This window comes from Coffea eugenioides, chromosome 8 (assembly GCF_003713205.1).
Source record: "Coffea eugenioides isolate CCC68of chromosome 8, Ceug_1.0, whole genome shotgun sequence".
Classification (NCBI taxonomy): domain Eukaryota; kingdom Viridiplantae; phylum Streptophyta; class Magnoliopsida; order Gentianales; family Rubiaceae; genus Coffea; species Coffea eugenioides.
In genome coordinates this window covers 28,321,108-28,337,476 of record NC_040042.1, presented here as the reverse complement: position 1 = coordinate 28,337,476, position 16,369 = coordinate 28,321,108, and the positions used below count along the sequence as shown (strand labels likewise).

At 43.0% G+C, this 16,369-nt stretch overlaps 1 protein-coding gene across 1 annotated transcript; it reads left to right on the top strand.

Annotated features, from left to right (window-relative positions):
• Window positions 1-436: 436 nt before the first annotated feature.
• Window positions 437-2,167, top strand: LOC113780489 (subtilisin-like protease SBT1.7). Its single transcript, XM_027326287.1, has 2 exons — window positions 437-537; window positions 879-2,167. The coding sequence occupies exons 1-2, from the start codon at window positions 486-488 to the stop codon at window positions 2,165-2,167; spliced, it is 1,341 nt and encodes a 446-aa protein (XP_027182088.1). The 5' UTR covers window positions 437-485.
• Window positions 2,168-16,369: the final 14,202 nt, after the last annotated feature.

Sequence of the window (16,369 nt, the reverse complement as noted above, 5' to 3'; positions counted from 1 at the left end):
TATTCTTCTTTTCTACCAACAACCACAGCAAGCTCAAATGATGAGGGCTTGCCGTCCCGGCTTGTTTATTCCTATTACGATGTGTTCGCAGGATTTGCTGTGAGATTATCTGAGGGAGAGGTGAAACAAATGGAGAAGAAGAAAGGCTTCATATCTGCACGGCCCCAACAAAAATTATCTCTGCACACGACTCATTCTCCTGCTTTTCTTGGGTTACAACAGAATATGGGATTCTGGAAATAATCCAATTACGGCAAAGGTGTTATCATTGGAGTCATAGACAGTGGAATCACTCCTGACCATCCATCATTCAGCGATTTATAAAGTATGTAGTACTGATGGAAATTGCAGTGAGGGCGACATTTTGGCTGCAATGGATGCTGCTATTACGGATGGAGTAGATATGATGTCCCTTTCCCTTGGTAACTTGGTAGCGAATCTAACCTTTCTACGTTGATAATATTGCTATTGGTGCATACCGTGCAATGGAGAAAGGCATCTTCGTTAGTTGCTCTGCTGGAAATAAAGGCCCTTCAAGTAATGGACCGAGACGACTCAGCCAAGTCGTCACCGTCTCAGCATTCGCCGATACGATACCGTGACGAAACGATACCGAAATACTCAACTCGCCGAGACGTTATCGTGAAGGATTGAAATGGTCGAATCACACCGAATCACTACGAGTCATCTCGAGTCAACTCGAATTTTTATTATTTTTACTAATTTTTCATTATTTTTATTTATCATATTTTTTACCATTTTTAAAATATTAAATATTTCAAAATTTCGCGTCTCGCTGAGACCGCGATCAATATGCCGAGACTGATGTGGAATGGTTCAGGCCGTGACCGCAACCATGACCGCGACTTTGAACCATGCTGAGTCTTTGGCTAACGAGGCCCCGCGGGTTCTCACTCTTGGGGCAAGCACCATAGACAGAAAGATAAGGGCCAGTGCTTTGCTTGGAAATCATGAGGTTTTAGAGGGAGAATCAGCTTTCCAACCTGTGGACTTCCCTTCAACCTTGTTACCTCTAGTTTATCCTGGATCTGCGGCTGCATATTGTAGCTCAGAATCATTAAACAGCGTTGATGTCAAAGGACTAGTGCTATGTCAGACAGGTGAGATATCAGCAATTACCGGAGGGCGAAATGTGAAGGCTGCTGGTGATGCTGCAACGATCATCATGAACCAGGAGCATGAGGGTTATACAACATCAGCCGAAGCTCATGTTCTACCTGCAACAGATGTGAGTTATGCTGATGCAGTCAAGATAATGGCTTACACGAGCTCTACAAACTCGCCCACAGCAACAATATTCTTCAACGGAACTGCCATTGGAGATTTTCATGCTCCAGTGGTTGCTTCATTTTCTTCTAGAGGGCCAAATCAGGCAAGCCCTGGCATTCTCAAACCAGACATCATAGGTCCTGGGGTAAACATCCTTGCAGCATGGCATAAATCTGTGGATAACAACACAAATACAAAAGCGACGTTCAACATAATCTCTGGCACTTCAATGTCTTGTCCTCATCTTAGAGGTTTCACAGTTTTGCTCAAGAGTGAACACCCTGATTGGTCTCCTGCTGCCATTAAATCTGCAATTGTGACAACGGCTAATAGCCTGAACCTTGAAACCCAACCTATTGAGGATCAGACGCTCCAACCTGGGAATGTCTTCGCCACTGGTGCAGGCCATGTGAACCCATCGGCGGCAAACAATCCAGGACTAGTCTACGACATTGAAACTAATGACTACATACCGTATTTATGCGGGCTATATAACAATGACACAGCTGTTAGGCTCATTCTGCAACGTCCAGCGAGTTTGCTCAGCGGAACAAGTATCCCCGAGGCACAACTAAATTATCCTTCTTTTTCCATCATTCTGGGATCAAATTTAGAGAGATATACAAGGACAGTGACCAATGTTGGTGAGGCTAATTCATCTTACACAGTCCAGATCGCCCCACCAGCTGGTGTAGATGTGATTGTGGAACCAAGCACACTCAACTTCTCAGGGTTGAACCAGAAAATCACGTACACAGTTACATTCGCCCGATTGGCAAATTCTGGCAGTGCTGGCTATTCTCAACGAATTCTTACATGGAATTCAGACAAACACTCTGTTAGGAGTCTAATTTCAGTGATTCTAAATTCTATGTAAAAGGTTGTGGCAAAACTCAGTAACCTAGGTGGATGTTGGGTTTTTGGGCTCTCAACTTATGTGGAAAAGTCCAAAAATTAATGGGTAATTATTTAGGCCCATTACGGAGTTGCCCTACCTATTTATAGGTCAAATTAGGTTTATTGTAGAAGGAGAAAAGTGGGAAAAACTCAGAAAAATTCTGGAGAAAAATTTCAGCAAGTTTCTGGTTTGAGCAGATGCGGTAAATCGCCTGATTGACATAGAAAACAACGTTTGATCGGCCTGAAATTTAACTGAAGGTAGAGGGCACCATTTCTACGTTCTGGACGATGAAGATTGGATTTCAACGGTTCAAACTTTAGTTATAAATTTCGGACTGCTGCTGTTTCTAGCGAAATTTTTCACAGCTTTTGCTCTTTATTTGGGATTTGATGACTTTGTTGATTGTTTAAGGCCATATCTCAATTGTGTATTTTCTGAGAGTTGTACTATACTTTTAATTGGTAATAGTGGAGTAACTGTGGTAGGCTCAAGAGCCTCGTGGCTTTTCCTCTTCACATTGGAGAGGTTTTCCATGTAAAATTTTTTGTGTCTTCATGTGGTTATTTTTTTTTGTGTTTGTGGGTTAATTTATCTTCTGCTAGTTGCTGATCTTTGTCTTGCTTAATGTTTCTAATCTATTCTAGCAAACTGAGGAGGTTTTCGCTGTGTGTTGTGGTTATTATAAACCCGGTACCTCCCAACTTAGTGGTATCAGAGCTTGCTCTGATTTGTTAGACTTATGGAGGTTAATACAAGCAAGATGATATCATTGAATGGGTTGAATTATCAGAAATGGAAAGGTAAAATGAAAAATCTTTTATTTGTGAAAAGTATGCACCTACTTGTGTTTGCTACGGAAAAGCCAGAATCCAAATCTGATGCAGAATGGGATTTTGAGCATCAACGGGTTTGTGGTTATATTAGACAATGGGTGGAAGATAATATTCTCAATCATATTGCCAATGAGACAAATGCCAAAATACTGTGGAATAAACTTGAGCAACTCTATGCTTCCAGGACTGGTAACAATAAATTGTTTCTACTCAAGCAGCTAATGTAGTTGAGATACAAGGCAGGCACTCCTATCTTTGATCATGTGAATGAGTTTCAAGATTTGTTGGATCAGCTGTCTAATATTGGAGTAAAATTTGATGATGAGATTCTTGGATTGTGGTTGCTGAATACTTTGCCTGACTCGTGGGAGACATTTCGGGTCTCACATACCAATTCTGCCCCTAATGGTGTGATGACCATGGACTATGCTAAAAGCGAAATTGTAGACACCAAAAATTTCGTTTATTTAACTCAATGTTAAATTTATTTGTTATTCTTGTTTTATTTTATTTTATTTTATTGATTAGATGATGATTAATACTCATTTGTTTTTATTTTTATAAAATAGGTTCATAACTTTATTTTTCAGATATTTTTGCATTAGAATTTCTAAAAAGAAAAAAAAAGGTTGTTTTCAATCCTTTTAGATTCAATTTGAAAAAATAAAATATATGTAATTGGCATTGGAAATTGTCAAACAGGTTTTTAATTGAGTTTGAAAAAAAAAATTTCCTTCACGTGCGCGTGCATGCACGCGCGCTGTCCTCCTTCATTTCTCTTGCAATTGTGAAGCTGAAACGAGGCCAAAATTACAAGCTGGCATTTGGGAACTTTTTTTGGCGTAATTGGTTTTCTCTAAGCTTCAGTACAAGGACACCTCATTCATTCAGATTTTGACCAAGAAACTTCTGGAATGGGAAGCCATCAAACGGCTCCCAAATACCAGAAAAATGCAGAAAAATCAGCACCATTGATGCTAGGTTCTAGGGATATTCGGTGCCTATAAAAAGGCCACAAGATGAGAGGAAGGGTGGCGGCGGAGAGGAGAAAAAGAGTGTGAGATAGAGTTAGAGAGAGAGCCGAGGAAGACAAGAAAAAAGAAGACCGAGAGCGGTAGAGAGGTATGGAGTGACGGCCGAGGGTTGACGGAGGAAAAAGAAACCGAGAGAGTTGACGGCTGAAAAAAAAATCGGAAAAGGTTGTGAGCTTGGGAAGAAAAGAACGAGGGAGAGTGAAGCGGAGAGAGAGGGAACTAAGAAAAAGAAAAAGGGACCGAGGGAGGAGAAAAGGGGTCTGAGGAAAGAGGAAGGCTTCGGGAAGAGGCAAGAGCCTAGGAAGAAAACCAGAAAAAAAGAAAAGAAAAGCCAAGCAAGAAAAAGGGAGGAGCTTTGGGAGAGTTGAAGAAAAGAAAAGACCAGACAGCAATAGAGAGTGACGGGTTTGAAAGAAAAAAACCAGAAAAGAAAGAAAGCAAGAAGGATCGGGAGGAGGAAGAACTTCAAGCCGCGGGTTAGAGCTTTTCTCACCCTTTTCACGATTCTCCTAGGATTATTGCACGTCAAAAACGTTTACTGGGATAGAAGGTAATCATCTTTGTCTTTGGTTTTCGGTGAAATGTTCATGTTAGCTTTCAGATCTGAAAAGTTTGTGTGGGGATTCACAGTTTTCTGGTTTGTGTATTCATGGTTGTGAATTGATGCTGCTGATTTTTGATGAACACGACATTATGCCTCTGTTCCTGGATCCTGGTCGAGTCCATCAGGTCTGTGACAGCCCCACCTTCCCCTAAGGCGAACCAAAGGGGTTAGCGAACTGCCTGCCCAGCTCTCGCCAGGACTAACGAGCAGTTACACGCGATCTAAAACGTTTCGGGAAAGTAAAAGCGCGCTCGAACAAGCCACAAGAACCAAAATAAAAAAATGAAAATCGAAGCCGCTGACGAACAGTACCGGCCATGACAGAATCCGGAGCTCAACCAAACATCAATCCAACATATATACATCGAAATCTAACATTTACAAGCCAAAGCGGTATACCAAAATATCCAAGAAGTTCATACATGTGCAATTAGCCCAATACAAACCAACCATTGGTTGAAACAAAACACTTAGGGTTTTCACCCTCAAGGAGCTATTCAAAATATACATTTACATGAGCTCAACTTGACAACCAACTAGCACAACCTTTCCCAAAATAGTCATTTTTCCTGTAAGGAAAACAAATGGAACGGAGTGAGCTAAAGCTCAGTGAGCAACTATCACATAATCAACAAAGATCACTTAACCTTAAACTTTCATCTCAAGTACGCAATTAAGAAATAAAACAAGTCGGTAAAAGGATACGGACGGCTCTCAAGAGCCCATTTCCACGCTTACATTCTTGATCCAACCTCATTGACCCTCCGTCAATGTTTAAGAATACCCGACCGTAGACCTCACTTCACTTCCATTCCTTCCACCCAACATACCCCAACCGGGCCCGCACTCCAAGCAGTAGCTTTAGGTGATACTCGAGTACACCGGAACCAAGGGTCTCATTACCACAAGATTCCCATTTCAGTCCCCGTGGCTAGTCAATTTTCACGACCAAGCCCTCGCTGGCTCGATTCAAGTGACTACCAACGGGGTCGAGCTCAGTAATACAGTAGGGCCGTTGGATACTCGTCCAACCGACACCCAATCAGTTTCCCATGAATGGAATTCAATATCTCATATAGCAAGTGCAGTATTACAGTGAAACGGTAAACAGTCATTAACAAGATAAAAAGGATGAGGGCGGTCAAGTACACCCTCACCTTAATCATTTCCAATAGCCAAACAAGCCTTCAAGGCATCACAATCACATTTAGCAAAGCCACTTTATAAACATTCAAGTGAGTAGTATACTCACCAATCAAGTAGGTGATGTTTCATGCACCGTCGTTAAAAGGACGTCGTGAGCCCCCATCACGTCCTAAAACATACAAACAAATACAATGAGACTCGATAAAGAGTAATAAAGCCATGCCAATCACAACCCCAATAGGGTTTCATATGCATATATAAGCATTATAGCAAACCAGAAAATCAGAAAATGTAACTAACTTGGCCCTAACAACAAAAATAGTTTTGTCCTCATTATGCGGTAATGGCACAGATTGCGCTACGCTTATCGGATGAGGGTGAAAGACCCACCATCTCGAAGCTAAAAGACAGGGCTACAACAATGTAGAAGGCCACTTAGTCCAAATCCTAGCACAACTAGGTCAAATATGCAAAATACCAAACCAGAACCTTAATTGCAGGTTTACAAATTACACTATGCTGTAATTAGTCCAACTCAGTCTATACAAGTCCAAATTCATTGATTCCAAAGGCATATGGTAGCTAAGACATCAAGATACATTTCATCAGAAGACCTCAACAACCAAATGCAAAGAAATTCCAGTCAAAACAGCCAATTACAGGCGCAGTTCGGCCATCCTGAAGAACCCAGAACAGCAACAGTAAAATCGACTTTTCTCACTCTACACAAGTCCGATGAACCTGAAATTTTACAGGCACCTCAAAAACATCAATACCTACAACTTTCACGTTTTAAGCCAAGGCCAATTCGGCCTCTAACCATGAGATACAAAACCGGCCAGAATTGGGGATAGAAAACCCTAACTTTCTCAAATTCCTTCCAAACCAGAAATTGGTTACAATTATCTATCATATACACCTACTAGAGTCATTAAACATCAATTCCCATCATCATAGATAGCCACAACATCATGATCACATTAAACCAGAAAATTCATCAATAAATTGAAAACTTCACCAATTCATCTCAAACCAAGAAATAAACCACAAATTTCAGCACTTTAGCTACCACTAAGCACAACTTAAGCTTCATTAAGTGTAGGAGGAAGTTCAAACACCACTTACCTAGAACACAAGAGAGGGAGAGTTGTAGGACACCTTAGCTTCCTTGAACACTTCCACAAAATCACTTACTAGCACCAAATGGAGGGATTTTATGGAGTAGAAACAAATTTAAGCAATTGGTTTGGATGATTTGCACTAGATGGTAGCTAAAATTTTGAAGAGTTTTCTTCCTTCTTAAGCTCAAGGTGGCCGGCCAATATAGAGAAGAAAATGGTGATTTTTGGTTAGTTTTTGGTTTATTTAATCAAAGGGTAAAACATTGAATAGTAGTCAAAAAGTTACCACCAATCCCAACATGACAAGTGTCACTTCATTAATGCATTCCTATCCTTCTTGTTTCCTCTCACATCAATCACTTCACATCCTCTACTTATCTCTTAACACCCGATAAATTTCAACCAGTATCCGAAACTTAACCTTATTGGCCGAATTTTTCCGCACTTTTCGCACTAGTGGGGCCCACGTCCATTATTTATCCGTAATTTTCAAAAACTATCCAATGCTAGAGAAATCATCTAAAACTATAATTACTCATAAAATCCACCAAGAAAATTTTCCTAAGCCAGAAAATGCAGAAAACATGCCATTAAAGGGGAAAAACCCTAGGAAAATTATTAGGGAATTTACGGGTTCTCACAAGGTCTCCTAGAAAGAGGCCTGGGCACAAAAAAAAAAAAATTACTGCAATAAGCGCCAACATCTCGGCTTATTGCAGCAATGGACAGATCCATTTCTGATCGTTTGGGGTCCTTCGTTTGTTTGAGCTTTGTGATTTTTCAGCTGTTTGATCGGGATACCTTCCTTGTTCTTTCTTTTGCTTTTCGTCATGCTCTCAAGCCAAGTTTGGTGACTTATAATCAACGCTAATTTTCGAAGCTTGTTGTTGGGAACTTTTGGACAAGGGTCATCAGACTTTTTTCATCCGTTAAATTGCAGGGATATGAACCACAGGTTCTGTGTTTCATTGTCTTGTTTGTTATGATTTGGGTCTGTTTTTTTTTCTCTTGAGGATATGGGGTTTGAGTTTCCATCAGCTGTTCATAGCACTTTGCTGCATTTTATGTCCAGTTTTCCTGCTAGAATTTCTGGGGGTAGATAATTGTATTATGGGCAGTGTTAACAACATGAGTTGGAGGTCATGACATTAGGGGGTTTGGGGAATAAATTTATAGACTTATTTGAGTTGTTTCACAAGCATGCTTCGGCTTCATAAGAAAATTGCAGAAGAAAAATGGTGGCTGGAGTTTGCAGAAGGCCGTGTCCTTCGGTTTCTTTTGTGCATGATCTGGATAAGAAAATTTTTGGGAGATGCATAGTATATAGTTGGGTTTTGATGACAAGATACGTGAAGTATTGTTTTGGGTTCAAAAGATTGTTGTTTGTGGGGACTTTGTCACTTGCGTCTGATATGAAAGTCATAGCAACGAAAGTTGCAGAAACCAGCAAAAATAAAGGAAGCATTCTTCGTAGCTTGCATGGAATTTTTCAGAAAAATGTCACTTCAACCCCTCAAGTCTCCCATTGTTTCACTTTGGCCCAGAAAAATTGGAAAATTAATCAATCTTATCCACTTTAAATGCTAATTTTCTTTGCCATGATTTAATGTGATTTGTGGATAGCTTTTTAGTGAATTTTTATGATGATTTTTGAAGGTTTAACAATTGTTAATAGATTTATAGTTTGATTTGGGTTTTAATGGAATTTAGGGTAATTTGTTGTTTACATATAATAAATAGGTTTCCATTCATCTTTTGTGAAGTTTTAACATTTGATTTTGATAAATCCCATCTTAAACCATTAATTTTAGTATTTCATTTTAGACTCTTAAAGCCTTTAAATTATTTTAATTGGGACCGTGTTTGCTTTAATTTCTTACACATGGATGGTTTATTTTGTGTTTAATTTTATTTCGTGTTTAATTTTCATTTTTGTGTTCCATTTTTGTTTCATGTAATTAATTGGTAATTAAAGTGATGCCTTGACCCTTTTATTATTTTGGAGGGTAAATAAGTAATTTCGCTTTATTAGGGTCTCAACTCAAGGGAGGTACACTCTATCCCTTATTTTTACTTTATTTGACCCAATGTGCATTTATGTGACTTTATGTGTTTAGTTAAATGTCTTTTGAATGTTTTTATTTCATTTATTTATTTGCTTTATTTATTTAAATTTTGAATATCCGTTTTAGTTCAATTTTTGATCATTTAAATGCCGAGTTGTAATAGTTAGATTTACTTTACTTCATTTATTTCATATTCCCCTTTTAGATTGTAGTAGGCCCTCCTCAAATGTAGTAGTTAGGGCTTGTTTGCTTTGTGTGATTTGCATGCTTATGTGTTATGTGTTACCGCTTTCTTAGGGTCTTGCATCTAGATATCATGATTATGTGTTATGTGTTTATGCGATATTATATGTTTACATGCTTTTATTATATTCCACATGATTAGTTAGTTATGATTAATGTGTGACGTTATCACACTAGTCCAACGCTAGTTGTGATCCATTTCTCGATATCACACTAGTCCAACACTAGTTGTGATTTTCTTGTCCGATTTCTCACTAGTCCAACGCTAGCGAGAAAGTAGAAATATGGGTTAGTCCAACGCTAGACCCTTAGGAGCCCTTCGAGCGTTAGATTATGATTGTGTGATAATCATTACATCTCATGCATATTTTTCACTTTCTAGGGTCTTTTTTTTTTCATTTTTGCATGTTCCCTTTATACATATCTCCCTCATCCCATAATTTTTCCTTTATACATATATTCCTCATCCCATATTTCCTCCTTATATATATATATATATATATCTCTTATTTCATATTTCTCTATATATATATATCCCTATGTGTGATACATAATATTAGATTTGCATTTCATTTAGAAAAATTAGAATTAGGTTAATACATTTGCTTGATTAAATAGGGAAATTACCCTTTTAAGTATGGGATATGGACGAGTTTGGCTTTCTACCTTTAGCACGCTCGTATTCCCTCTATTAAAGGAAAAATTGAGTCACGAACATTAGTCTCCCGTACCCGACATGATGCATTCCTTTAGGTCATGTATACTTGTATTTATATAATTATTATTTTCCTTTTCCTTTCTTAGAATCTCATATTTTGGTATTATTCGTGACCTCTTCAAAGAGTCTTTATTGGGCGTTACAATTAATGTGATTGGCACCAATTAAGTTTTGAAGAGAAATTCCAACCCCCTGATACCCTCATAGATCTAGGGTTTGCATTCATGTAGTACATCCAAATGTGATAAATTCTTAGGTTAAAAAATAAGAAAATCTTTGACTAAATCACGCAACTAGCCTTGGCTAGGTCGAAAGGGTGCCTTGGATTTTTATCCTTGCCTTCCCTTCCTTCAAATGTGACTCCCAAATCTTTTTCTTTGATTTTCGTAGACTTAGGAGTCGTTTAAAAAAGGATTTTTCATAATTTTATCTAAAAAATTCATTTTTAGGTGGCTTAATATACCTTAATTCTATACCAAGTGGCGACTCCAATTTTTATTCAAAAATCCTTTTTAAACTATTATTTAGGCCAAAATCGTCGCACTTTTAAACCTCATTTAGGCCCTTTTCATTTTTTTCATTTTCTTTTTTAAAATAAAAAATTATTTTCCAATAAAAAATTGAATTAAAATTCACATTTTCTAAACCATTTATTTTTATTTTTCAAAAAAATGAGGCGAGACAGAAATTTTGAATGAAAAGGTGAGAAGAAAAAACTCAAGGTTCATCTTCATAGACCGAGATTTTGATTACCGAACAAAGGGGAGGCAGAAGAATAGAGGTAATGACAAAGGCAGGAGTAGAAGCAAATCCAAATCACGATACAAGAATATTGAATGTCATTATTGTCACAAGAAAGGTCACATCCAGAAGAATTGTTTCCAGTAGAAGAATGAGAGTAATAGCAATGGTGCAACATAGTTTGAAGATGGTAGTGTTGATCGTGTTGCCACTGCCACAGATGGAGATCTTGTTATTGTTTTTTATGACAGTGCCATTAATCTAGTTTCTTCTGATACTAGTTGGGTGGCTGACACTGGTGCTGCAGTCCATGTCACTTCCAGGAGAGATCTTTTTGCTACCTATACTGCAAGTGAGTTTGGTTCACTGAGAATGGGTAATAATGATGTATCTAAGGTAGTTGGCATGGGTGATATTTGTTTGAAGACAAGCAATGGCTCTACACTACTACTCAAGGATGTTAGGCATGCTCTAGATATTCGCTTGAACCTGATTTCTATAGGGAAACTTGATGATGATGGCTTTGACAATAATTTTGGTAATGGTAAATGGAAGCTCAGTAAAGGGTCCCTGGTTATAGCTCGAGGTATGAAATTGAAGACAAATTTGTATTTGTTGCAAGCTTCAATTTGAAGTGACGCTGTGAATTTGGTGGAGAAGCAAAACTCACCTGAGTTGTGGCACAAGAGGTTGAGTCACATTAGTGCAAAGGGACTTGAGACTTTGGTGAAAAAAAATGCTCTTCCAGGTGTGAAGAATGCAAATTTGGAGAAGTGTTCTCATTGTCTTGAAGGAAAACAACATCGAGTATCCTTCAAGACTAACCCTCCTCATCGAATGTGCAATTTGCTAGATTTGGTGCATTTAGGCGTTTTTGGTCCTTTGAAAGTACAAACTTTTGGGGGTGCATCCTACTTTGTTACTTTTATTGATGATCATTCCAGGAAATTATGGGTTTATACCTTGAAAACAAAAGATCAAGTGTTGATAAGTGTAAAGAGTTTCAAACTTTGGTCGAAAGACAAACTGGAAGAAAGTTGAAATACATCCGGACAGATAATGGGGATAAGTATCGAGGACTGAGGATGCTCACCTCGGCCATCCCTGTGTGGCCGAGGTTACCTCACTTCGTCCCTCAAGCGAACGAAGTCTCGTCCCGAACGTGACCCTTGACCTCGGCCCAATCCCTGGTCTACTGCTCAGATGACCTCTGCACCTCAAGCTTCCACCTCGACCGCACGCCGATGAAGTCAAACCACCTGATACCATCCGGGACCGGTGCTTTATCTGAAAAGCACCTGATGCTCTTAATGGCTAATACGCAAGGTTCCCCGTCACCCTGCCCTGACGGCTACAGTGTCAGAGTCAGGCCTCCTGACAGGGAACAGAGCCGTAATACCAGAACATGGGTCCCACTAACATGAGCCCTCCGTCCTGCCATCCACTCCCGCTCTATAAATACCCTGTATGAACTCCCAACAAGTAAGCATACTGTTCATTCAGATAGACTATTGCTTTTTCTCGTTCTCATACTAACTTGATCGTCGGAGTGATCCCAGGGGAGATGCCCCGCCTTCCACTTCGGATAAGCAAATACCCCTCACCTCACCCGAGAAGGGACTGATTTAGGTCGGTTCAGTTACCCGCCAAAAATCACCTCTTCAACTGGCGTCGTCTGTGGGAACGAAATTACTGCTAAAATGAGATCCACGCGCTCCAGAAGCGGGAGAGTTCCCTCAACCGGGGCTGGGCAAACCTCAGGAGCCCAGCAAGGACGCATTTCTGAAGAACAAGGGTCTCCAAGGACCCAGCCCAACAACGAAGATGCCATCGCTAAGATGGCCGAATTCGTAGCTGACAACCCTAACATCTTTGAAGAACTAGGGAGGTACTTCAAGAGGCAGGGGAAGGAAAAAGCCGAATCCTCCAAGAGGAGATCGACGAAGTCCCCTGAAGTACCTTCCGGTGAGAACTCTGATGAGGGACACCTCTCCCGGAGTACCTCCAGGCGCGCCTCTTCCAAGGCGACTTCTAAAATTGCCTCTATTTCCCGGGCGTTCTCCCGGGGTCTACTGGAAAAACACGCTGAGGACCCCTCTCGGCGCCCCGGAGGTATAGCAGCCGACTATATGAGGGCTCCCCCTTCACTGATGACATCAATGGGCAAATGGTGCCCCCAAATTTTAAGCTCCCAGCCTTGCACTCCTACGATGGCCGAGGTGACCCCGAGGATCACCTCCGCGCATTCATCTCTGCCTTCCGACTCTACTGCATCTCCGACACCGTGATTTGTCGAGCTTTCCCCGTTTTCCTACAAGGAACAACCCGAAAATGGTTCTGGGGCTTAGAACCGATGAGCATTTTCTCACTGGACGAGTTGATAGACCGGTTCATCTACCGCTTCGTATCGTCTCGCCCAATTACGAAGACTTCAGCTTACCTCTTGAACCTACAGCAGGCCTCCGGTGAGTCACTGCGCTAGTATGTGCAGAGGTTCAATGAGGAAAATGTGCAGATACCTGATCAGAATGAGCAGGTAACCATAGCTGCCTTCACCAACGGGTTAATTGCGGGAATTTTCAACACCGAGATTCATTGGGATTACCCCCGCACACTTCGGGAACTCTGGGAGCGAGTCGACCAAGGAATCCGAAATGAGGACCTCAATCGCATGAAGCGGGAAGCTCAAGCTGCTCGCACCGGGCAAGAGTCCCGAGGAAAAAAGACACCGGCCGAGTCGAACCGGGCCCCAGTGGCTCGTCGAATCAATTCCGAGATCGCCGAAGTGTCTTCGACCGGATCGTGAAAGGAAGGTCGTCCACCTCGGATGCCGAGCTGACACCGCTCAATTCCAGCCGGACTCATGTCTTGGCTGTGATGAGGCAAAACCACCTCGGCCGAACCCCTCCTGAAATTCTGGGGAGGAGAGATAAGAGGAACTCCAACCTCTACTGTGCCTACCACCGGGATGTTGGGCACGAGACTGAGGACTGCAATGATCTGAAGCGAGAGATCGAGAATTTAATCCGGTAGGGGTACTTAAAGCAATTCGTCCGCAAGGACGGAGGCCTCAACCGAAGCGCCTCCCATCGGGATAACCGGGGCCCCCGTCGAGAGGACAGGCGGGACACGAAGATGCATTGCAAAGGTCCCGAGGACCATAGGGAGGACCAGCGGCCTCGGCGCGACGGATCACCGGGCTACGGCCCCAGCATCGCCGGGGTGATCAACACAATCGCGGGTGGTCCGACGGGAGGAGACAGCCAGAACTCCCGGAAGCGGATCTACCGCCAGGCTGGGATGGAGGTGGCCGAGCCGAGCTCTCGGCTATCCGAGGTGATTACCTATGGTCCCAGCGACCCTGTACCTGCCGCCTCCAGCAATCACGAAACTCTTGTGATTGAAGTTCTCACCAACAATTACATAGTCAAGAAGGTCTACGTTGACTCCGGAAGCTCGATAGACGTCTTGTACTACCGAACTTTCGAAAGTTTGAAACTGACCAGAGAGCAGCTCACTCCTGTCAGAACTCTCCTCTTCGGATTCGGGGGACACGCAGTCCACCCGGAGGGTATGGTGTCCCTGATGGTGACTGTCAGGCGTCATCCCCGCTGCCGAACTGTACCCGTCAACTTCGCGGTAGTCAAGGCAGATTCTCCCTACAATATGTTAATAGGTCGACCCACGCTCAACGCCTTGAGGGTTGTGTACTCTACCTACCACCTGAGCTTCAAATTTTCGACGCCAGCGGGGGTAGCCGAGGTGAGCAGCGACTTGAGTACTACCCGCGGATGTTGCCTCGCCATCATTCAGGCCACAGTCAATCCCCGGACTGCGTCAAAGGCCGAAGAAAAGAGGCCAGCTGTCCTCTCCATAGACTGCAGCGATCCTCAGAAGGCGGGAAAGCCCGGCAGGCTGGAACCCGGGGATGAGGTGGAGCAGGTGGTCTTGGATGAGGCGAGACCTGACCAAGTGGTCCAAGTGGGGGCTGGACTCCCTTCGCCTCTGAAGGAAGAGATTCACTTGATAAAGGACCACCGGGACGTCTTCGCGTGATCCGCTGATGAAGTGGTCAGAGTGCCACCTGAGCTCATGATTCACCAGCTCAACGTTAGTCCACAGGCCCGTCCTGTGAGGCAGAAACGTAGGCATTTCGGCCCCGAACGTAGCAAGGCCATATCTGATGAGGTCGACAAACTCTTGCTCGCCAAGATGATTCATGAGGTCCAATACCCCACCTGACTGTCCAACCCGGTCATGGTCAAAAAGGACACCGGTGGATGGAGAATGTGTGTTGACTTCACTGACCTTAACAAGGCCTGCCCCAAAGATTGTTACCCTCTGCCGAGGATAGATGCCCTCGTTGACTCGGCAATGGGACACGAGATCCTCTGCTTCCTAGATGCCTTCAAAGGCTACCACCAAATAGGAATGAGTGAGGAGGATCAAGAGAAGACAGCGTTCTACACCGACCAAGATGTCTACTGCTATACTACCATGCCATTCGGGTTAAAAAACGCCGGGGCGACCTATCAAAGGTTGATCAACCGCCTCTTCAAAGATCAAATTAGCCGCAATGTGGAGGCCTACGTGGACGACATTCTAGTCAAAAGTTTAACCACTTCGGCCTTCTTGTCAGATGTGAGGGAGGTCTTTGGTGTCCTGCGGGACTCGAGGATGAAGTTAAATCCCAAGAAGTGCGTCTTCAGTGTCACCTCAGGAAAATTTTTGGGGTATCTGGTTTCCCACCGGGGAATCGAGGCCAACCCCGACAAGGTCAATGTCATTCAGGACATGTCCCCACCTCAGAACCTCCGAGAAGTCCAGAGGCTAAACGGACGCCTGGCCGCACTAAATCGCTTCTTATCTCAGTCCGCTGAGAAAGCCTTGCCCTTCTTTAAGGTGTTGAAGAAGGCTGATCAGTTTGCCTGGACCGAAGAGTGCCAGGCTGCTTTTGACAAATTAAAATAAAATTTGCATCACCTGCCTACCCTCGCATCACCTCTGCCCGAAGAAAAGTTGTACCTCTACCTCTCCGCCGCCGACGAAACTGTCAGTGCTGTGCTCATCCGAGATGAGGGGACCCAAGTGCCGGTCTACTATGTCAGTCGAGTTCTCTGTGGGCCAGAGACTCGGTATACCCAGGTGAAAAAACTCGTGTTAGGGTTGGTCCACGCCGCTCGGCGGCTGAAACCCTACTTCCTAGCTCATCCCATTTCCGTCAGGACAGACCAACCTATTCGACAGATACTGATCCGGCCCGAGGCTTCCGGGCGCCTCACCAAGTGGGCCGTCGAATTAGGGGAGTACGACCTGTCGTATGAGCCACGCACCGCCATAAAAGCTCAAGCCTTAGCCGACTTCCAGGCCGAGTTCACCTTCACGGAAGGTCGAGAATCCACCTCCGCCATCGCCGAAGTTTCCACCCCACACTTGTGGACGTTATATGTGGACGGATCCTCTAACGGGGATGGCAGCGGAGCAGGACTGCTCCTGGAAGGCCCCCAGGGGGAAGTGTGCTCGTATGCCCTCCGCTTTGACTTCCCAGCCACCAACAATGAAGCCGAATATGAGGCCTTAATCGCGGGACTCCAGCTAGCCCGCAGGCTCGGTGCCCAGCAGATCCACGTCCGCAGTGACTCCCAACTTGTAGTATGCCAAGTTCTTGGTGA

Coding starts and splice junctions, on each gene's coding strand:
- LOC113780489 (XM_027326287.1), top strand. CDS start 486: ATGGAGAAAGGCATCTTCGTTAGTTGCTCTGCTGGAAATAAAGGCCCT. Junction 538..878: donor TGGAAATAAAGGCCCTTCAA/GTAATGGACCGA, acceptor CTTTGAACCATG/CTGAGTCTTTGGCTAACGAG.